The sequence below is a fragment of the Artibeus jamaicensis genome, unplaced genomic scaffold, assembly GCF_021234435.1.
Source record: "Artibeus jamaicensis isolate MK-2021 breed Jamaican fruit bat unplaced genomic scaffold, CSHL_Jam_final contig_685, whole genome shotgun sequence".
Lineage (NCBI taxonomy): Eukaryota > Metazoa > Chordata > Mammalia > Chiroptera > Phyllostomidae > Artibeus > Artibeus jamaicensis.
This window is the reverse complement of record NW_026521924.1, coordinates 14,100,469-14,122,771: the sequence shown is the minus strand read 5'-3', so window position 1 is coordinate 14,122,771 and position 22,303 is coordinate 14,100,469. Positions and strand designations below refer to the sequence as shown.

At 54.6% G+C, this 22,303-nt stretch overlaps 1 protein-coding gene across 2 annotated transcripts; it reads right to left on the bottom strand.

Moving 5' to 3' along the window:
• Window positions 1-428: 428 nt before the first annotated feature.
• On the bottom strand, window positions 429-16,794 carry SDCBP2 (syndecan binding protein 2). 2 transcript variants are annotated; one of them, XM_037143146.2, is made up of 9 exons: window positions 16,494-16,794; window positions 9,212-9,284; window positions 8,513-8,582; window positions 7,670-7,770; window positions 4,155-4,313; window positions 3,408-3,583; window positions 3,158-3,329; window positions 1,133-1,224; window positions 429-888 (listed from the first exon to the last, which is right to left on the bottom strand). In XM_037143146.2, the coding sequence occupies exons 2-9, from the start codon at window positions 9,263-9,265 to the stop codon at window positions 834-836; spliced, it is 879 nt and encodes a 292-aa protein (XP_036999041.2). In that variant the 5' UTR covers window positions 9,266-9,284; window positions 16,494-16,794; the 3' UTR covers window positions 429-833. The 2 variants fall into 2 exon arrangements, with proteins under 2 accessions (XP_036999041.2, XP_036999040.2); XM_037143145.2 differs by lacking the exon at window positions 16,494-16,794 and having other exon boundaries at window positions 9,212-9,440.
• Window positions 16,795-22,303: the final 5,509 nt, after the last annotated feature.

Genomic DNA, 22,303 nt, shown 5'->3' with positions numbered 1-22,303 from the left:
ACGCTGTCCCCACCTGCACCGGAGGCAGAACGTGCGATCTTTCCCCAGGTCAAGGGAACGGGAGAGCCGCCTGCTGGTTCAGCTCTGCGGTGCAGCTGCGGGGGCAGCTGGGCCACCCCTCCTCTCAGGCACCCCTGAAGTCGTTCTCACGCCCATTCTGCGTGTGCAGAAGCCGTCTGCAGCCAGGGAGCCGGTGCCCCTCCTCCAGAGCCCCACACTGGCCCCCCTCTCCACTACCCCCCATCAGAGGGGGGCAGCGTGTGCCAGGGTGTGCACGCACTCAGAGGCAGTTCGGAGGAAAGGCCTTAGTCTCACACTTGCCTGAAAGAAAACCAGCCCTGGCATGTCCCGGGACCGAAATTCTGGGATTTTCAATTACTTTTCAGGCAGGAATTTTATTAAAACCAAAGCTTTATTCAAAACACAGGAGTTACAACTATGTACAGTTTGTGACCAAGATCAAGTGAAGGAAAAAGAAAAAACTTGTGCAAAGAACGTGTTTCTGTTCTCAGTACGCAGGACTGTTTTTCTTGGAGAGGCAAAATGTTGAGAGGGACCAGGCTGCAACTGCGAGAAGCCCTTAGCCGGTCGGCCGGCCTGCCCGCCCCGAGTTTCAACCGGCTCGGAGGGCAGGCCGCCCGTGAGCGCTGCCCCTGCCTCAGTGCGGTCAGGAGTCTGAGGCTCCAAGGAGGCCTGCGTCAGCAATGACAGGTGACGTGATCCGCCGTCACCCCGCCTGGAACACACCCCCGTGGAGACACCCGTGCCCGAGGCGGCAGGTCCCAGAGGGCTCTCCCTTTCCCGCCGGAGGGTGGGGGAGCCGAGCTGCGCCTTCAGACATCGGGGACGGAGTGGTCCATGCCGTGGTGGAGCAAGGTCGGGGACAACCTACAAGCAGCAACAGCGACAGTGGCCAGAACGGCCAGTGCCTCCCCTCCTCCCTGCAGCCTGTGCACCCCACCTGGGCCTCCACTCTGATTTCTAAGACCTGCAGACCACCGGGAGCCACCAGGCACCGTGAGGGAGGCGGGGGGGGGGGGGGAGGGGGGGTGGGCGGCGCACTGGTGAGCCTGGAGGGGAGGGGGGGCAGCGGAGGGGGGGTGAGATGGGGAGGGAGAGGGGCCCGCCTTACTTTTTGACCATGTGCTCGTAGATCACAGTTGGGATGATGGTCAGGGTGACGACGTTCCCGGCCATGGCCAGGATCTCTGTGACCTTTTTGTCCTACAGAGGAGGCAAGCGAGCGGTCACCCTGGGGCCCAGACGGGTCAGTGTAGCACCTGCTAGAGTCAGGCACCACTGCCACCCGGCTGCACAGTCCGAGCCACCCCTCCGGTGAGGGCCCCAGGCAGACACACAGGGGAGGCTCTGCTGGAGCGAGACTGCGGCCCGTCCCCGAGGAGCCCCATGGCAGAACGAGCGTGCCACTCCCCACCTCCAGGGACAGTCCCAGGGGCCTGGCCCGTAACAGGGCCTTGCAAGCCTTACGGCCCTCCTTCCCTCCCCGACTTAGGCCCCAGAATCTCACCAGGCCCCATCTTCGATCCCATCTCCCTGGCCCCAGTCATACTGGGCTCCCGGCCCCAAAGCAGGAAGAGAACCACCAGGCAGTGGGGGACATCGGGGGCACCCTCCCCCCGCCCGGCCCCTGCCAGCCAGCCAGCCGGCCTGAGCTGAGCCCACAGGGGACGGACATCTCCCCCTTACATCATGTTCAGTGAAAAGAGAAAGGCCACAGAAGCCGCTGAGATTCCGGGGAGCACGGGAAACAAGAGTCTCCACGCAAAGTACGCCAAGCAGGCCGAACGTGACGCAATGGCAACAGCGATGGCCCTCACTCGGAGGCTGACGCCCTTGACCTTACTTGTTTCTCTAACTCGGTTTGTGTTTTCTTAGTTGTTCCAGGATAAATGGGAGAAGACGTGCCGGGTAGAACTAGTGATGGCCACAGAGTGAAAGTAGGTAAACTCTGAAAACATAATCTCAGGAAGCAGAGCCGTCTGGGGCCATTCAGAAAAGGGACCAGCCCCACCGTGAGAGCTTCCCAACAACTGTGGTTTGGCGGGGTAACCGGAAAGTCCATTCTGAAGCCTGGTGCGTACAATGGCTGCCCCTCAGCCGTTAGGGTCAATGAGCTGCAATGCTTTGAAAGGGTGCATTCACTACTACCTGAAAGAGTCGGCTGCTCAGAATCGTTATCAGTGTTCTCTGCATTTCAGTTTTAGTGGGTTCCCTTTGGATCGTCCTGCCTGACCCCTGACGGGGGAGATGCAAGAGCAGGGACCTTGGACAGACCTCAGGAAGAACTTCCTGAACCTCCAGAATAAGCCTCTGGGGAAGGTGGGAGTGACTGTCAGGCACAGGGAAGCAGCCATGTGACCGCAATGGCTTGGTGAGGGGTGGGAGGCTGGCCTGAAAGACCGTGGCAGCTGAGGAATGAACAGCACCACCCAGGCCACTTCCGGCAGGGGAACCCTGCCACGTGAGCCCAAAGCCCTGGCTGCGGGAGGCAGAGGGACCCTCCTCTAAATTACACCTGGGATGAGGACCACTCGGAGTCCAGGGCACATCAAGTCAGGATAAAATCACTTTCACTTGTCCAGAGCCCTAAAGGCATGTGACTGGTCATCATCCACTGTCCCTTGGCTGAAGGCACCTGCCTCTCAGTCCACACCCACAGCACCGACTCCAGACCACCGGCTCCTTCTTATGTTTCAGAGATAAAAGTCGCCACGCTCACCGGCCTCCAGAAATGAGCAGAGGTCGGTAATGGGTTTCCGAATACCAGCTTCTGAAATACGCCTGTCATGTGAACCAGGACGCAAACAGAAGCACCACACAAAGGAGGGAGGTGTTTGTGCAGCCAGTAGCCACCTGGTCACCTGGGTCCTTTCACGGGTCACCACATCTCCTCTTTCTGCCACATCACTGGCCTCCATGTGTTAATATCAACACTAATATTTATTCAGCACTGAACTACGTGCCCAAAGTTTTATGTACTTATTATCTTACTGAATCCTTGCAGCAACCTCAGGATGAAGAAGCTGAGGCTGGAAACTCGGATGGGAGCAGCAGCCTGCCCACAGCGTGGGCCCTCCCGCCGCCCAGCCGTCTCCCTGCCCCTGCAGTTCTGGGACGGAGCCGGCCGCTGGCTTACCTTCAGCCCGATGACATTCTGCCCATTCACTTCACACACATAGTGGTTGGTGAGGAGCCCGTTGCGGGCCGCAGAACTGCCTTTGACTATGGAGACCACCTTCCCCTTCTTGATGACGAAGCCCACGTGGCCAGTGCCATCCTTGTGCATGGTGACAGCCCGCTGGAATGGCCTGCCGGGAAGGGACAGTGGCTTGGACCTGGGATGTGGCTGGAGGCGAGCAGAGAGGCTCCTGCAATTGGCTACTCACCTGTCCCGAACGACCATGACAATCTTCTCCGCTGACGCCTTCTTCACTGCGCGGTGGGCCTTGTCTGCGCTCCACCCGGCACAGTCTCGCCCATCAATCTGCAGGATCTGGTCTCCAAAGCGCAGCCCCACGAGGGATGCGGGGGTGTTGGCCTGTACCAACTGCACAAAGAGCCCCTGGGAGAGGCAGGGCCCCAGTCAGCTCCCCTCGCCCGGAGTCCAGGTCGCTCCTCCCAGCTGGTGTTTTCCTCCTGGTTCTCCCGGGCCACCAGCAGGTGCGCTGGTTACCCCATCCTCCCGGGGAGGAAACACTCCAGGCCACACAGCTAGGGAGCAGCTGAGTCCGAAGTTCAACCCTGGCTGGAGGCTGCACCCACAACCACTAGACTGCACAGCCTCTCACAATGGCAGGAAGACCCTATAGACAGCCGGCTGGCCGCAGATCCCCGTGAACTGGGGGACAGTGGAATGGGAAGCCCCTGATAGGCTGGTGGCAGGTCTCTGCTGCAATCCAGCACCAGCCCGTGAGCCTTGGGGGTGGGGTTGAGAGGAGGAGCCTGGGCTGGAGGGTTAGGAGGCTTTGCTCCCAGCACTCTGCATCTTCCTCACTGTGGACGACCACTCCACCCCCACTCCACGCTGTCCTGTCCTCTCCGGGCTTGGGTGGCTCAGAATGCTTAGCGTGCTGTCCTGCCCGCCCATCGCCCTCCGAAGGGCCCCTCCCCTCCCTCCCGGCCCCCAGCCCCACCTTGTCGATGGCCCGCAGCCGCAAGCCGGTCTTGCCACGCTCATCCTTGCACAGATGGATCTCCCGCACCCCGGGCTTAATCTCCGCACGCCGCACGCCCAGGTTGTTCCCGGACACCGGCGCCACCACCTGGCCGGGCAAGGGGCCAGAGACCACAGTCTGCAGACACCAGGGAAGGAAAGGGTCAGCCAGCCCCCGGGGCCAAGGAAGGATGGGGAAAAGAGGATTCGATGGTCCCTGGGGCCCATCCCACCCGCAGTTCACACGCTTCTCCGCAGGAGCCGAGAAACATGACTCCATGAAGCCACTAGGGGGCACCAAAGTCTATACTCTTGAGAAACAGCCAGGCACTATACAGGAAAGAGGCCCTCGTTTTCCAAGGCTCATTGATAACAGGAAAAGACTCCTTCAAAATTCATGTAAAAACAAAAGAAACATTTCATAGCAATAGTGACCAATGGGAAAAAAGTGAGCTGGATTTGTTTTTTGTCTGAAAAAAATAAGCTATAAGTGTAAAAATGAATAAATGCTTTCCCCCTAAGATCCAGAACAAGGCAAAATGCCCAAGTGCACCACCACTATTAAGTACAGCACCAGAAGAACTAGCCAGGGCAATGAGGCAAGGAAGGAAAAGAAAGGAAAAGGAAAGAAAAGGCCTACAGATTGGAAAAGAAGAAATAAGATGGCCCCTATTTGCAGATGACATTATGCCCTACTAGAAAATGTCAAGGAATCTATGAGCAAACTCCTAGAACCATTAAGTGAATTCAGCGAGGCCACAGGGAGCAAGATCAACACACAAAAATCAAGTGTCCTTTAACATACTAACAATGAGCTTGTAGAGCGTATGCTGAAACTGACAAACACTGGTGAAAGATACCAAAAATGACAGGAATAAATGGAAAGACAGTCTGCATTTGCGGATTGAAAGAACAAAGTAAAGCTGTCAGATGTCCCCAAATTGATGATACAGATTGAATGCAATTTCTATCAAATTACCTATAAGATGTTTTCTAGGTACAGGCAAGGTTATTCTGGGCTATATGAAAAGACAGAGACTGTCTAAAACTATCCTGACAAGAAGGATAAAGTGGGAGACACACTCAGCCACATGCGAAGACTTACCCTACACCACAGTGATCAAGACAGCGAGATACCGGCGGAGGGAGGGTCGCATATGGAACAGAACAGAGAATCCAGAAAGAGCCTCACACGAGTGGGGCCAGCTGTGCGTTCGCAGAGAGACAAGAGGAGTTCGGTGGAGAAAGAGGAGCCTTTTTCCACAAACGGCGTGCCAGCAACTGAACATCCACAGGCAACAATATGAATCTTGATGTACACCTCACCCCTTATACAAAAATTAACCCAAATTCAATCATAAACTTAAATGCAAAGCACGAAACTATAACAGTTTTAGAAGGAAATCAAGGAAAAAGATCTTCAGGACCTAGAGCTTAGTGAAAATTTCTTAGGACAGGGAAGCATGACTCATAAAAGAAAAAATATCAATAAACTGGACCGCACCAAAATTAAAAACTTTTGCCCCGCGAGACTCTTTTAATAGGATGAAAGAAAAGCTACCTCTGGGAGAAAATATTTCAAGCCACATATCGTGAGGTTAAATGTAGCCACAAAGGATTCCAGAATAAAGAATTCTCAAAATTTGACTTTAAAAAAAGCATACAATTCATTTAGAAAATAAAAGAAACAAAGAACCATTTTACTGAAAAAATGTATACAGATGGCAAAGAAAATCAGGAAAAGATGTTCAAAATCACCAGCCACGAGGAAAAAGCAACTTAAGACCATGACGAGACATGACTTTGCCCACGATAGTGGCTAAAGCTAAGAACAGTGATCACAGCAAATCCTGGCGAGCACGTGAAGAAACTGGAGCTCTCGTGTGTTGCCGACAGGAAAAGAAAATGGCCAAGCCGCTCTAGAAATAGTATAGTTGTCTCTTTAAGAATTGAAACATACATTTATCATTCAACCTAGCAATTGCACGCCTGGGCATTTACCCCAGAAAAACGAAAATTTATGTTCATACAAAACCCTTCATTGGTAGTAGCCCCACACTGGACACAAAGGAAGTGTCCCTCCCCGGGTTAGACCAAGGGCGGTGCGTGCGCACCGCGGCCCCGCTCAGCAGAAAAGGGCTGTGCTGCTGCTGCGCATCACCACCAGGAGGGGGCTCCAGGGAGCTGCGCTGAGTGAAAAAAGCTTGTCGGAGAAGGCCCCGCCCTACAGGACTCCACTTAGGCGAGGTTCTGAGAGGACAAAGGTCGAAGGACAAGAAGCAGAGGAGTAGCTGCCCGGGGTTGGGGATGGTGGGGGCCTGAGCAAGACGGGCAGCGTGTGGGCGGCCTTCGGGTGAGGAGCTATGCTGATTGTGCGTGGGTCGCCTGACCCCGTGAAGGAGGTAAAACGACAGAGAACTCTGACATGCGTGCACGCTTGCACACATGCACGCACGCCACACCCGTCGCGGTGGCTGCTCCCATAGCGCCCTCTGGTTACGGAGAGTGCAGCCCTCGGGGAGATGGGCAAAGGGCACCGTCCGGGGTGCTTTTCTCAGTGCCCTGTGACTTCCTGAGAATCAATGATCATTTAAAAGCAAAAGGCTGAAAACAAAACCAAATCTTTTAAATATTATAAAATGCATTCAACTGTCATATTTTTATCATAACTTAGGTTATGTGCATTTATATCCTAATTATTGGAACAGAGAGGGTTAAACCAATGAGGTAAAGTTGAACTACAGACACATGACCTTGCTTTGTGTTTGCATTTCACAGCATGACTATCAAGGGGTCAGTCAGAGGAACACTCCAGGGGGTCCTCCTCAGGGCCCCACAGGTCCTCATCCTTGTCATGTTCGCCTGTGAAATCCTCATTTGTCCAAGGCTTTGTGTGTGGCTGTGGCATTTCTCACTCCCCTTCCACCACCTCGTGAAATCCTCCAGACTGGGCAAGACTCGCCCTTGCACTTTGCCATTGGTTTTCAGGGGCTCAGGGTGAGTTTGGCAGACAAGGGTGTGACAAGTGGCCTCGGGATTCCGGAGCTAACTGGGAGGGGCCTGCATGGGGACTGAGTCCGTAAGTGCACCCGGTTCTAAAGTGTTTCTGTGTCAGGGTTTTTTTTTGCTCCCTGAGCCACAGAAAGCAGGAACCAAGTGGTATTGTTTAATGTGTGGGCCAGGGCTAGGTGCCAGCTCCTCCCCCGCACCTCTGCCCGTCCGTGCAGCCACGCCCAAGTCACAGGCAGCCCTTCAGGAGAAGCCCCCAGACTCAGGCCGGGTTGAATATCCTTCTCATTCAGCAGCCAGAAGCCAGCAGTCAAAGGGCAGACAGCGGCCCTCCACTCCCAGGGCCCACTGGACACCATGAAATTCCACAGCACTTAAAACAAAGGCTAAAAGTGAAATGTGCCACCAACAAACAGAGCCGCAAGACCAAGAAAGAAGGAGAGTTGGAAGACCTTTGCCCACTTCCGGCATGAGACAGGTACCTACACTGGCAGCATCTGGAATCTGAGGCAGGTTCTCTTGGACTTCTTGGCTGGAGAGGGAAAGACCCATATAATTTTCCAGTTCTGCCAGGTTGGGGTACAAAACTGATGGGAAGGGAAGAAGGAAGAAGAAAGGTGTTACTCGAGTGCAGAGCTTAGCCACACCTGCCTGACTTCAACACAGTCGCTCAGTTTTGAGAAACAGGGTCTGGGAATGTTGTAGGTTCCCGGGGAAAGCCGTGTATCCATGGGAACGCTGTGCGTCCCCAGAGTGCGGCCACTGCGGCAGAGGAAGCAGGGCCACGCACTGGTGATGTGGCCCTCTCCTCAGAAGGTCTGAAGGGCAGCCGTCCGCCTTCCCCAGGAACAGCCTGGGACACCGAGTCCCTCGTGTTCCGCTTTGGTGTTTAGCTCAACTGGCTTTGCTTGGCACCAGTCAGCCAACACAAAGTACAGGGCTGGCGTTGTGGCCATGAGGCCCTGCTCTTAAGAAATCCACAGCCAAAGGGAGGCAGGCGTGTGTCCAAGGGCGTCTCTGAGGCCCGTGTGTCCAGGGAGGAGGGGGAGAGTTGGGCCTGAGTTCAAGTTCACTGCAACAAAACCTGAATCAAGACAGCCATGAACAGATCTGGGGGCCGTCACAAACATCCTGGTCCCCTCATGCAGCACCAGAGGAGATGGCCCCAGATCAGGAAAGCGCGTGCCCTCCCTAAGCCACAGTTGTCTTCGTGTCCATCTTGGGGAAGGGGAGCCCTGCCTAGAGGGCACAGCACAGTGGCAGGCAAGAGCCGGAAATAGCCGGAAGGGGTCACTCTTGGTCAGGACCACCCCCATCCCGCTCACTCACCTGAAGGCTGGGGGGAAGCTGTCTCCTGCGCGGGCAAGGTGGGCATCTTGGGTGTGTCTCTGGCCTGGGCCTGGGGAGAGGTTGGGGGGAGCTGCTCAGCTGTGTCTGGGCCCCACTCCCTAAACCCTTGAACGTGGGAGTCAGGGCACTGTGTGTTCTGGCAAGCCTCAGGGGGGTGTCCATGGAGCTCAGGTCATGTGTAAATCTGGTCTCTGGACATGTCCACGCTTCCCGGGCAAGTTCATGGTCATTCTCCATGAGCCACCAAATGTCATGACCCATTTGCTCCCTGAGGCAGCTGAAATTTAAGGCCCAAGTCCCAACCAAGTTCCTAGTCAAAAAGTTCCGAAGTCTCAAAATCCACTGCGCCCACGGGTGGGATGGAAAGAAGGGGGGGGGGGCTGTGCAGGCCAAACACCTGCCCGGCAGTGCGGGGCTCGAACCCGGGTGGAGGAAGCACCGGGACAGAGAGGGCACGAGAGAGGCCGGTCAGAGGCTGTTTGGTCTTTGCTGTTTGTGCTATGACTCCATTGCCCTGACCTCGGGGCACTGGTCCCACCCAGCAGACCCTTCAGTGGTGACCCGCATGCCTGGGGCCCCCACCACCCATCCACTTCCAAGACAGGTTTCCCTTAGTTACCCCGGGGTATCCCGAAGGCTCCACCAGGGGGCCCAGCCGAACCCGGCCCGGCGGCTCACCCGAATGGCTTGGTCCACCTTCAGGTCCTCCAGGGATGGATACAGGGTGGACATGGCTGCTCCCGGAAACACCCTGCGGCGCACAGCGGGGAAGGAGGGATGAGAGGAGGCACGGATGCCCACCCCCATCCGCCTGCCACTCAGCACTCTCAGGATGAGAAAGGTATCAGCAAGGCATAATTACTTCTCATTTTGGAAATGGGGGAGCCGGGGTTTGCACCCAAGTCTCTTTGGTTCCCAGGCTCATGGTCCCCACCCTTGCAGAATTCTACCTCACCACATTGAATTGATTCTGGGCTTTCGAACCTGGCCCCAGGGAAGCACTCAGGACATGCTGGTCAGGAACAGCAGCAGTAAGGACCGTGTCCCTGCCTGCCCTGTTTCAAAGATCAGACATGCTTATGAGACCTAAATTCACCCAGCAGGTGCATGGTGCGTACCTGCTGCATACCAGCCTATGTTACAGGTTTGCAAAGCATTGTCCGACAACCACACAGAATTCAGTCCAGTGTCAAGTGGGTGGGGGCTTAGTGTGACGACAGAAAGGCAGCAGGCCCTTTAGAATTCCTTCCCACTCCCCGCACCCCTTGTCACCTCTGGGCATTAGAGTTCCTGCTGTGTAACGCCCATTCCCAGCCTTGATCTTGGCCGCAGAGAAGCAAGACCAATAGAAACCCTTGAAAACAGGCATACAAACTGTTGCAACCTTGTCAAACTCAAAAGAGCTTTGTTCCTAAGGGTGGAGGGAATGCGGATGTCGGGGAGCACCGTGAACATTTACTAAATACCTTCCAACTGTCCCAGAGGAGAATTGGTAGGACCTTGCAGCACGGTACCCCCAGACACTCAAAGGAATTACGGGTGGTGCTTTATCTCGTTCCTCAATGAAATGTGAGGAAAGGGACACTTTCATATCCTTGAATAAGTCAGGTTTTTTCACGTCTCGAGGTCTTTGCCTGTGTTATTGCCTCTCTCTGAACACTCCTCCGCTTCCTGCCACCTACCTAACCCATCATTCCCGTCCCGCATCAGAGCGCTCTTCTTTCAGGAAGCCTGCCTCGGTTTTCCCCCAGCCCCACCCCATGTCCTCACTATTCTTGTAGTTGCCTCTTGTCCATCTACCTTGTTTGACTGGGAGCTCCAAAAGGGCAGGAACCGGGGCCTTCTCGTTTGCTACAGAAACCTCAGCCCCAGCATGGACACTAATTCAATAATATTGCCAGAAGCAGTAAATTCCGCTGGGCTCTCACTTTTTTCCTTCGAGGCAAAGCTCTGATGTCCTCAGGACACCTACCCTCCTAGGATGGAAACAAGGCCCTGAGCTCTCAAATGTGTTCTGTGAGCCCCTCACAGTCTTTTTTTTTTTTTAATTCTCACCCAAGGATTAATTTACTGGTTTTAGAGAGAGAAGAAAGGAGAGCACGAGAGAGAGAAACATTGATTGGTTGCCTTCCTTACCTGCCCCAACCAGGGATCGAACCCTCAACCGAGGTATGTGCCCTGACTGGGGATCAAACCCACAACCTTTTGGTGTATGGGACAACACTCCTACCAACCGAACCAGCCAGCCAGGGCTCACAGTCTTGCTATTTGTTTTTTATTTGAATTAGTGCCAACATTTTAAAATACAGAAACATAAAATTCTTCACTTCTAATTGTATTGATAAACAAAAATATGTGGCAATGCAAGAGCAGCTATTATGCAGACAACACCGAGCCAGGGCTGAGCTGCAGCCTACCTCCCAGATGGAGCCGCAGGGCTTTCCCCGAGCACCCACCCAGCAGATCTGCACGGCCAGCTTGGCTCCTGGAGGCAGGGAGTTCCAGATCCTTGCCCTACCCTGGCCTTCGGGGCGGAAGTGATCCTCTCATGAGGTCAGCGATTGACCTCGGAGGAGAGGGAGACTGACTCTGACCTCTTTTAGCCCAGCCGGGGCCTCCACCACTGTGCACATACTCTGGGCACATGCTTGAGACAGTCCTCAGCAGGTGCCATCTGCCAAAGCATGCCCTGCCACCCGGATCATGCATGACGGGCAGATGTGAAAGTAAGAGGCCACCCCTGACCTGTTTTTTTCCAACGCTGAAGCCACAGAGCGGTCATATTTTTAGCAGCTGCCCTCTGGGAGAGCAGAATCAAAGATCTACCTCCTGGAAATCACTCCCAGGTCGGGACCATGCAACCCTTTCTCTGCTTCTGTGACACTTTCACGACGGCCACCTGCTCTGGGCCCCAACAACTCCCTGCCCGCAAACATGCTCTGTGTCTCACCCGATCATCCATCCATTCACTCGCATTTGCATGTCCACTGTGTGCCAGGGACCCCGGACCTGTTCCAATCGTGCCGATCCCTCCGCCTGGCACACCGCCTTTCTCCACCTAGCGCTCTTTCAAGGCTCAGCCCCAATGCTACTTCTCTGCTGGTTTTCCAGGTCATGGGATCCTCTGCTAGTGGACTGGGGCTTCCTTTGTTCCTAACCCTGACTCGTACTGCCTGTATTGTCAAGCCATTCATCACAGTATACGATTAATATCTGGGTATTTTCTCCTAACAGAGCCAGCCTCAGAAGGGCAGGGTCTTTGTCCTCTTCACCACACTAGGCCTCCCCACCCAAAGTGCCAGCATGTACAGGAAATGTGGACAAAAGTTACTTGACTGGATACATCAGTGGTTTTCCAAAGATCAGAGTGGAGATTTGTGCGGGCACTACTGGGGGTCACGACACTGAGGGGACACTACTGGCCTGTGGGAAGCAGGGAGCACAGATCTGGGCCGCTTGTCATGCACAGAATAATTCACCACAAATCATCCTCGGTCCTGCACGGCTTCCCAACATCCTGCAAACCTTCAGGTGGGCACACACCTGTTGGACATACAAATGCAACTTTTCCTTGGTTTTAACGTAGAATATATACCATCCAGAAATGCATATGCCAGGTTAACGAGGGAAGTTTTGTTTTGTTCTGTTCACTGTTTTGGAAAGTCACGGTTGATCCTTCTCACCACGGGTTAGTCACCAGAACACACCCATCTGTATGTGTCTGCAGTTATAGCTGTGATTGCTTGCTTTTATACAAATACAGTTAGCCTTCGACTTAATATGTCAAATACAAACTGTTGGAAAGATTCATTTGAATATTATGGTTTATTAAATCCAAATGTAATCAGTTTAAGTTAGGTGCAAGCATGATCAGGTGTAATCCAGTCTGAGCTTTTACATAGTGAAATGTAAAATCTCTTATTGTAAATTAAGAGATTGCCCTCATTTCTCCTTTGTAATAAGATAGGGACTGATTTTTTTTACCCAGAGGAAATGGCCACTGTAGAGGAACCCGCCCCCTCCCTCCCTCAATTCCCGCTCTGTCAAATGCGAGCAGCCAAGTACAGATTCCATGCACTGGGGCATCAGAGAAAGCCCCAACGGTCCCCAGGGTCTAATCTTCTCCCCAGGTCTGCTTCCCAATACGTCAAACCATCAACGATCTTCAAACGTCTAGGACTCCCAACCCCGAGTTCAATCCCGGCCCAGCCGGAAGCGACCTCTTCCGGTTGCTTTGAACTACGGCATCTGTGCAGAGGCCCCGCCAGGCCGCTAGGGTGCGCTGCGGGATCTAAGGCGCATGCGTCTCGAGCCCGGCCTTCGAAAGGCTAAAGGAGACTCCCGGGATGCCCTGCGGTTGCGTGGCGGAAACCGGTTGGTTTCTTGCCCGGTTGGTTTTTGGCGTGGTGGGTTACTAGTGTCTACTGGGGCTCTCGCTTCCTTCAGGCGCCCGTAGCTGGCGCTGCATCCACAAAATACTCCAGGTAAAGCAGCAGATCAAGGGACGGGAAGGTTCGGCCAGTCTCCGCGTCCTCTTTACCGGACTGGAGGCTGAGCGAGTCAAGTCGCGCTTTAAAGAAACTAGTGCCCCTAGGAGGGCCGTTTAAGGACTCGGCAATAGGAGGGTGCAGTTGAGCCGCTCGCTGCTGACAATCCGTACTCAGGCAGCCATGGCAAAGGAGGTGGGCAAAGTCAGCACTCCTGCGTTTCTCGAACTGAACAGGAATCCTCCCCCTTGCTCCCTAGGATTTTGAAGCGCCTTCGAGTTACTATTTCCTACCCGTTGTGACGCCACAGTCCCTCCCATTCTCTTATGGGTTTCTTGTCTGGCCCCGACTCCTCCCTGAGCGGGTGCGGAGCGACATTTGCCCAGCCCAACTGTACACTGATTCACCCTGCAATCTCAGCCTGGTGACTGAGTGATTTGGGCCCCCGCTGCCAGGGTAGGGGACTTATGCTTGGCCGAACAGATCACTTCCCGTAGCAAAATTGGACCCACTGCTAAGGGACTCAGGCAGTTGAGTCTGTGAGTTGCAGGACAAAAGGCTAGGACAACGAGGAAGTCCTCTTGGAGGAAGGAAGGAGACCGTGAATTCTGGAGGGCTCAGGAGAATGGCAGGGGAGAATCCTCTTCTGGGAGTAGGTGGCCTGAAAGCCCAGCTGCCTTCCAGACCTTTGGAGTCTCCTGAACTCATTTCCCCCAGCTTTGCTGCTCCTCTACAATAGCCCTTAAGTCCAGCCCACAGTGTGAGCCAGAAGTCTGGGTTACCATCAGCTCCAGCTCTTGAAGCTGTCCATACCCAGCATTTACCCTTAAGATAAATCTCACACTTCAACTTTGTATTCAAATTTCGATGACCTGACTTCCTCACCTCGTTCTTCCATACTCATCCTGCATTTCATTCATTCCAGACGGCTGATCCTAAACCTCACCCGGCTTGTTCATGACTTTGTGCTTTTGTGGATGCTGTTCACTTTGTCTTGAATGCCGTTCATACCTCCTCTCTCCCCCTTGTTCATCTGGTGAACTCCAGTTCTGAGTCCCCCCCCAAACGCCCACACCCATAGGCTCCCTTCTCTAGACCACAAAAATCTCATATTCAGCTATTCATCATTCATTTGACTAATACTGATGAAGCACCCGATATACAATGTTCTGTATTTGTTTGCCTGTCTCACTCTCTGGGTCAAAGAACGATGCTCAGCAGGTGTCCAGTGAACCATTTCTTAAAGTGGAAAAGCAGACACAGAGGGAAAAGAAAGTCCCAAAAAGTCCTTTGAAGAAAAACACTGGCCCTAGAAAGGAAGCAAAATCTGCCTGAGGTGGCAGATTGAAAGTCTCGCTCCTCCACTCTGACAATGGAAGGATTTGCTCAGTTTGGTACTGATAGATTAGTGCAATTAATTAGCCCCTCCAAAAGGGAAAGAACCACCTCTCCCATAGAATTTATCCCGCACTTGCCAGAGTTTCCATCCCTGGGCTACAGCACTTTTTGATACAAAATGTATCAAAACAATAACAACACCCACAGTAAGTCAGCAGTCAGGCCCTCCGAGTTCAGCACGGCTGAAAGGGGTCATCAGCCCCCATCTTTGGACTTGCGATGAGGCTCCTCTGAACGCTCTGTTCCAAAGAGCTGAAACTAGGGGCCTCCCACTTGTTCTGTGGACAACTCATCCATCCTTCAGAAGACTGTGCAGGAGGGAAGCGTGGGTTAGAGTGTCAGAGGAAGAGCTCTTGGAAGGCCAAATTAGCCCGGGGATATTGTGAGTTGCAAAGAAAGAGGCTGTTGCTAGGCCACCAGTTCTACTCTAGCCCCTCCTCCTCCGGATGCACTGCCGGCTGGAGAGAAGCTGGGGGCCTCTTCAGAGAAGGCATAGGCTCCCCAAACCTTGCCCAGGAGAGGCAGGGCAGGTGCAAGAACTGAGTTCAGATTGCTGCTTCTGCCTTGAGAGAACAAGCATGGGCAAGTCCTAAGGCATATGCTCCCCAGACCAGGCCCAAGAGGGGCAGGGCAGGGGCAGGGACCTTGGGGGCAGGCAGGACTGAGTCCAGATTGCTGCTTCTGTCTTGTGGGAACAAGCGCAGACAAGTCCTTTTGAATGTCTTCATTTGTAATACAGGTAACATTATTTGCATCACAAAGCTATCTTGGAGATTAAAAGATTCTTAAAAAAAGATAAGCTACATATGGAAAGCACTTAGCACAGTGTCTAGCACATAAAGGGCACACAGTAATCGTTAGCTCTTGTTCATTCGGTGCACCTTTACTGAGCACCTAAGTCCCAGTCCTATTCTAGGTACCACTAGTAAGGCAGTGAACAAAAGATATCCGACCTTGAGGAGGGTTAACTTTCTAGCTGGGGATAAATAAGTGTTCACTGTGTTAGATGGTGGGAAGTGATGGAGAGAAAGAGCATGGTGGCGGGTAGAGCACCAGGAAGCCAAAAAGCCTTGTTGCTTAGGAGCTGGGGGTGATGGGGGACTTGGGTAAAAAGCCTAAAGGGTAGAGAAAAAGCTCTGGACACAGCCACTGCCGTGGCCCTGAGGCAGGGGCGCCTGTTGTGTTTAGGAACATCTGACCAGTGAGTCTGCAGTTAGCGGTTCAGCGGGGAGTAGCCAGAGAGGAGGTTGAGAAGTAGAGGGGCCAGATCCTGGAGGGCTGGTGGGTCACGGCAGGGACTTGGCACAGACCCTAGTGAGATGGGGCCCTGCAGAATTTTGAGCAGCAGAGTGACTTGGTCCAACTTTCATTTTAATAGGTTCCCCCCTGGCTGATGTTTCGAGAGTAGAGAGACAGGGTGGACACAGGGAGCCCAGATGAAAAGTGACAGTGATACAAGAATTGTTATTAGTTGGGGATGCTGTGTGCCAAGCAGCCAGCGCAGCACCTGCCCAGCGCACCAGCCTTGTAAACGCCATTTTCATCTTCCGTGTGGAGGGCACCTACCTGCCTCTCATGTCCATTATCTCATTCAGTTCCCTTAACCTTGTGGGGCCACTTTGAGTCTCCCAATGAGGAAACCAGTTGTTAGAGAGGTTAAGCCACTGGCCCAAGGTGTTTGTTCCTTGCCATGGGAGGTGGGGGGAGGCTGTTGATAGCACAGCTTCAGGCAGAGAAGTTAGTAACAAACTGATGCCCGCGCTCCCAGCTCCTTGTGGAAATCGGCTTCCTTTGGTCTGGACTTTCAAGGGCCCACTTCAGGAAGCAAAGTATGGCTCCCATCTCCTTGAGCACCCTTGTAGGCAGTCAGAAGGAACCCAGGGCTCCCATCTAGATAAAGAAGATCTCTCAGCCCCAAGCCTGGCCCAGGGCAGGGGTCAGATGAGGAAACCCCAGTTTACACTTGAGGGGAGCCACCTGGAAAGGAAACTGCCTGGGACAGTCCCCGGAAGGCTGAGGTCAGGGTGAGAACAAAGCCCACTTATCCCAGTCCCGGTATCTAGGGGGGCTCTTACCTGCGGTCCAGGAGCTGCCACAGGTCCTTCTCCGGCCACTGCTGAGAGTGTCTGTGCTTCCTCTGGCGGGCGGTGGCCCTTGTCCCAGCGGGGTTCCTGCTCCTGACAGGGTGGTGCCTGTCCCCTGGTCAGCTGACTCACCCAGGCCTGGGACTGGCCCAGGTGACTCTTCCTGGCTGCGTAAACAAAAAAGTCACCGGGCCCAGAGGAGGGCTTTGGCCTTCGTCTAGATGCTGAGATGGGGTCAGGGGCACACACAGCTGCTACTGTCACAAGGGGTTTGAACCGACACCTTGGCGTTGAGAAATCAGATTTGGATTGGACACCAGTCCTGCTGGACATGAGGACAGTTGGATGGGTATCCAGGGTCTTGAAAAATTGTAACCCAACATTTCCTCTTCTAGGAATTTGTTTAAAAATAAAAATAAAAAACAAGTAGGACCCACCGCCGTGTTGCTTATTACAGAGAAATGTCGAAATCCCAAGTGCCCGTCCCCGGGGTCTGGTCCAGTCAGTCCGTGTCCCTGGGAGATCACACAGCCGTCGAAGCCACGTACGGAGGAAGCCATGAGGAGACGTTCCCGCGATGGAAGGCAGATACCGAAAGGCAGCGATGTCTCCTCGCGCCTCTCGTGACTCGTTCTCAGTATCTGAACAGTGGCCGTGCACTGAGAACAGCCTGGCAGGACGCAGACTAGAACGCCGAAAATCGGGGGGGGGGGGGCGGTTCGCACTTTTGTGTCTGTTGGTTTTGTTTTCAAGTTAGTTTTCGCTTTGAATGCTTATGATTTTTGCAAGGAGGAAGCAAATTAAATTTGCTTTAAGAAGGAATTCAGATTGGTTGTGTCCAGGAAGGGAAACTACGGGGCTGTGTGCCGGGGTAGGAGGGGATTTTTTTTTAAGGATTTTATTTATTTTTAGAGAGAGAGGAAGGGAAAGAGGTAGAGAGGGAGAGAAACAGCAGTGTGTGGTTGCCGCTCACCCACCACACCCCCTACTGGGGACCTGGCCCGCAACCCCGGGCATGTGCTCTGACTGGGAATTGAACCGGCGACCCCTTGGCTCATAGGCTGGGGCTCAATCCACTGAGCTGCACCAGTGAGCAGGATTTTTTTTAATCCTGCACATTTTTTGGTGCCTTTTAAATTTTGAAACATTTGAATGTATTACATAACCCAACAATAATCATATAAAATTAAACAGAAAAGAGGGGTGGATTTCATTCCCAGTAGGGTGAGTTGCACAGAGGAGCCTGTTACACTTGCTGCCTGGGAAGGGACCAGGGACTTGTGGGTGGGGCAGTCCCCTGTGAGTGACACGGGGCACCCATGCAGGGTGGGGCGAGTATCTGGCTGTTCACCAGGCGGCCCACGTCACAGTGCCCAGGACAAGCCTGGGTGGGGCTGCACTAGCCGTGGGTGTCAGGTCGTGACTGGGGCCCCGGCTGGTGCTCGGCCCCAGGGAGGAGGTAACTGTTCCTCTGAGGAGCCTCCAGCCCAGAGTCCCCACAGGAAACGTGACAGGGACAATAACGAGGGCATTTGTTTTTGAGTGCTGTGGATGAAAAAGGGCCACACACTAAACCTGACAAGCTCAGGGGAGGCCTGCGTGGCGGCCTTACAAACTCAGAGACTGAAGCAACCACATGGGAAGGTCTGAACATAAAAACTCCTAAGAGTGGGTCTTGGGGGCAGAGTCTCATCCTCGGCCTGTGGCTCCCTTGCCAAAGTCAATTTTCACCTTCAGTGAGCCCATCTATTGTGCTTTGCGTTTAAGGTAACAATATCTATGGAATGTCAGGGTGTCTTTTCCAGACCCTGACACCCCCACACCACAGCGGAGACCGCAGAACCCTCCGAGTTATCCTGTGCCCCGTGTACCATCGCTGCGCGCTCATTGTTAACTATTAACTAGCCTGCACCCTCCGGTGTGACGGAGTGCGCGTCTCTTTTTATCTGGCCCCAGAGATTTCTTCCATTTGCTTTCTCCCACCGCCAATGACTCTCAAGGAACCACCCTTACTGCTTCTCCTTTGATTCTGATGTACTCAGTGAGCTGCAAACTGCCATCCTCTGGAGCCTTTTCTTATTTCTTTGAGACTTCGCTTCTCAGCAGTTGTCAGTTCGATTCAAATAAACTCACAAAAACTCTCCACTGGTCCGGACGCCCCTGCGGCCCTGCCTGCAGAGCAGAAGGCGCTGGCCCAGGTGCTTTAGGGGCCTCACTCGGGTCCCTTTCTTCCCTGTGAAGCAGGTGGAGAGGCGCAGTCCCTCTCCAAGTCACACAGCTGGGAGGTGGCTCTGAGGTCTTGGGTTCTCTTTGGTGAGGAAAATGCCACCTGCAGCTGAAGTGGGGACACACCCAGGGCTGCGCCTGAGGGTCGTGAAGCATGATGTAAGCCAGGAGTGATGGGCCCGCCTTAGGCCAGGTCTTCAAGGCCAAAGAAAAGTAAGAAATTGATTCCCACTGAACCAAGTGAAAACCCTCCCCCTCCCACACACACCCCTCATGGTCTAAAAGGGCCTTTAAGTAGAGAAGATGGAGGAAAACCAGCCCAGAGGGGCAGAGCACTTGCCTGTGGTCACACAGCACCTCTTAGGACTTAGGACTTAGGACCTGGTCCCCGAAGCCCCACTTACACACAGGGCCTGTCTTTACACTCCACAGTGTTCCAGCCACCCCCATCTCTGACTTATCCCTACTCCAGCCACTGAGAAGTACCTTTCACTGGGCGTGACCTTGCTCAAGGCCTCCAGCAGCCCCCACCGAAGGATCCCGGGGTGGGTTACGTCAGGCCCAAGCTCCCAGACCCGACACTGAGGCCTCCGTGGTCCACCCCAGCCCCGTTCATCAACTTTTCCACCCTGTCCTCCCAACACCTCTGCCCCGGCCAGGCCGGAATCCCCTCCCGTCCCCACTCCAGCCCGCCCCCTCTGCGTGCTACTGCTTCTGGACGGCCTGCCCCGCCCCACTGCACACAGCCAGGTCCACTGGGCTCCCCTGGCCATCGCCGTCACGTGTCCCGCCCCCCCCCCCCCCCGGGAGGGCTGGGTCAGACGTTCCAGTTCCCTCTGTGGCAGTAACCGCCTTGTGCTGCTCATGCGCACCGGGGGCTGCCAGCCAGACCCCAGGTTCCTTGAAGGCAGGGCCCACTTATCCTTCCCCAGCAGTGGCTATTTTCAAAATAAAAATTGGAACATGGGCTTCAACCAGGATATATTTCTGCTTCCTTATACATTTGTATGAACAACCTTCAAAAATAAAACGAGTGTCCAAGACACAGCGTACGCTTAGAAACTTCCTAGCAGCGCCTTTGGCAGACCTGAGTAATCAGCCTCGACACTCCCCGCTGAGCCCAGAAGTGGCTCAGAATCCTCCAACGACAGCGACAGTGAGATCGAGGTCCAGGTCCCAGGCAGCTGCTGCCACCTGCACTTGGCCCAGGAGGCGAACGGTTCCGTGCCCCCTGCTGGGAGCTCCCTGAGGGCGGGGCTTGTCTGTGAGGCTCCATCCCCGGGGCCGGGGCCCTGCCAGGCACAGAGTGGGCTGTCAGGGCCTACTTATTGAATGAGTAAGTGCCCCTCCTGAGAAAGTCCATCACAGTGACAAACAATGGCTCACTCACCGAGGAGATGGGTGGGCAGGCCGACATCATCAAATCTGCGTCCCAGATCTGTGACGCCGCACAAATTACCGTACCTCTCCGAGTGACAGTTTCCACATCCACAAAGGGGAACGCAGGGACCCGCTTTACAGGCTTGTCCTGAGGATCAAATGAATTAGTCACAAGCAGTGCCCAGGACACCGTGGGGACTCAGGCAGTGCCCTCGTTTGGCCTCCCCGTGGAACTGGTCCAGCTGTACGCTACAGAAATGATAGTTACCTGGCTCAGGTGGCAGTGCTCTTACCTGAAAAAGGGGCAACGGTTGGTTGCTGGGGAGAGAGAAGGACCAGCTGCGCCCCTGCCCTCCGCGTGGGGTCTGGGCGGGGCGGCAAACCCCGGTTATGACGTCATCAAACGATGACGACAGGGAGAGGCCTTCTGCTGGGCTCCTCCACGTGGGCGCTGTGCTGGGCCGCGGGGCATAACCCGGTCTCCCACTGCTCCCAGCAGCCCCAGATCCTGACAGCGAGGCAGCTCGTCCAAGGCCACATGCCTGAGCGGAAAGGCCAGGCCTTGACTGTGCACTGAGTGGAGCTGCCGGGGCAGCCAAGTCGCAGATGTCCCTGGTAGTAGCCGAGGACCCTAGAGGGCCAGAGGCCTGGTGAGCTAAAGGGCTACAGCCCCTCACACCTGCACCCCATTTAGTCCCACCCGGCACCTCAGCCCCTTGCCTGGAAGCAGACACCAGCCAGAGACCCTGGCCTGTGGTGCCCTCATAAGATGTGACATCCTGAAGGGGGCACAGCGCAGGCTTAACCCCTGCTGTTAAGCCATGTGACCTTGGACAAGTGACCTCTCTGGGCCTCAGTCTCCTCACCTGTGAGATGGGGAAAACAATATCACTTTGATTCTATTAGCACAAATAAAGTGCTTGCTTAGTGCCTGGCTCAGGGGCGGTGCTAACTACAGGTGAACTATTACATATCCATCCATGTTATGGGACTGCATTATCCGAGGGAGAAAAACGCACCCGTCGTGGTTCTCAGTGTGATAGAAAATCAGATCCAGCGAAAGTACCTGCATCCTTCCTGGCCCGCGAGCTCAGGTTGGATTGCCCCTGAGACGGTCACTCTAAAAGCTTCCAGTGAGGGGAGCTAGCATCGCCCCCACCCCCGGCGGCCCGGCCATCTGCCCCTCAGCCCCTGCACCCGCCCCCTCAGATCCTGCATTTCTCCAAGTGTGGTGGCCCCAGCCACCCACAGCAGAGGCCTCTAGGCAGGGACACACTAAAAAGACAGATCCCAGGGGCCCCCAGCCCACTGGATCTGACTCTCCTCTCCAGGCTGATTCTGAAGCAAACAACAACATATTACTTCACTCCTCCTTGCTGACCCAGTGTCTCCTCACATCCAGTGCTCACAATGTGCTAGGCCTGGGGCCAGGGACTTCCCGTCCCTCACGTCCTTCAAACCTGTGGGGTGTGTGACAGATAGGGAAACTGAGGCTCGGAGGTATGCGGTGGGCCCCAGATCACACGTGTAAGTTGCAGAACTGGCCCCTTGCAAAGGTCTACTCTCCCATTTATGCGGCTTCTGCCACTCGGGCCCTGGACCTGGGTCTTATTTTGTAATTGCCTGGGGAAAGCCGGCCAGAGATGCCTACGCAGCATCTACACACACGGGAAGGGGAAGGTCAGCCATTCAGAGAACAGCCTTAAAGGGAGCGCCCGCAGCATTCGGGCCTGGGGAGACAGTGGGGGTTTGTGGTCACCGTCAGCCGAAACTGGCCACGGGTGCCTTAAGCAGCAAAGGAACGTATCCAAGGACACTGGGGAGCCCACAGGCTCAGGGAGTCAGAGAACCCAGCTTGGAGGACTATGGCCTTGGCCCCGTCTCAGCCCCCTCCCTCCGGGCATCGACATAGCACGCTGTGCCGCCGACACCCAGACTCGGCCAGTCCCTGCAGACACTGTCCCAGATGACTGCAGACACTGACAGAATGGGTCTGCGTGCCCCGGCCCCCGTGGGCCGTGGATTTCCCCAAAGGTCCGTGCCCGGGGCTTGCGATTGGTAGAACCTGAATCATGTGCTCAGGCCCTCACCGGAGGGCCTGCTGGTAAACAGGCTCTCCTCAGTGGGAAACATCATTAGGTGGGGGATTCACCCCTCATGGGGGAGGGTTTGAAACAGGGGAGCCAGTAAGAATG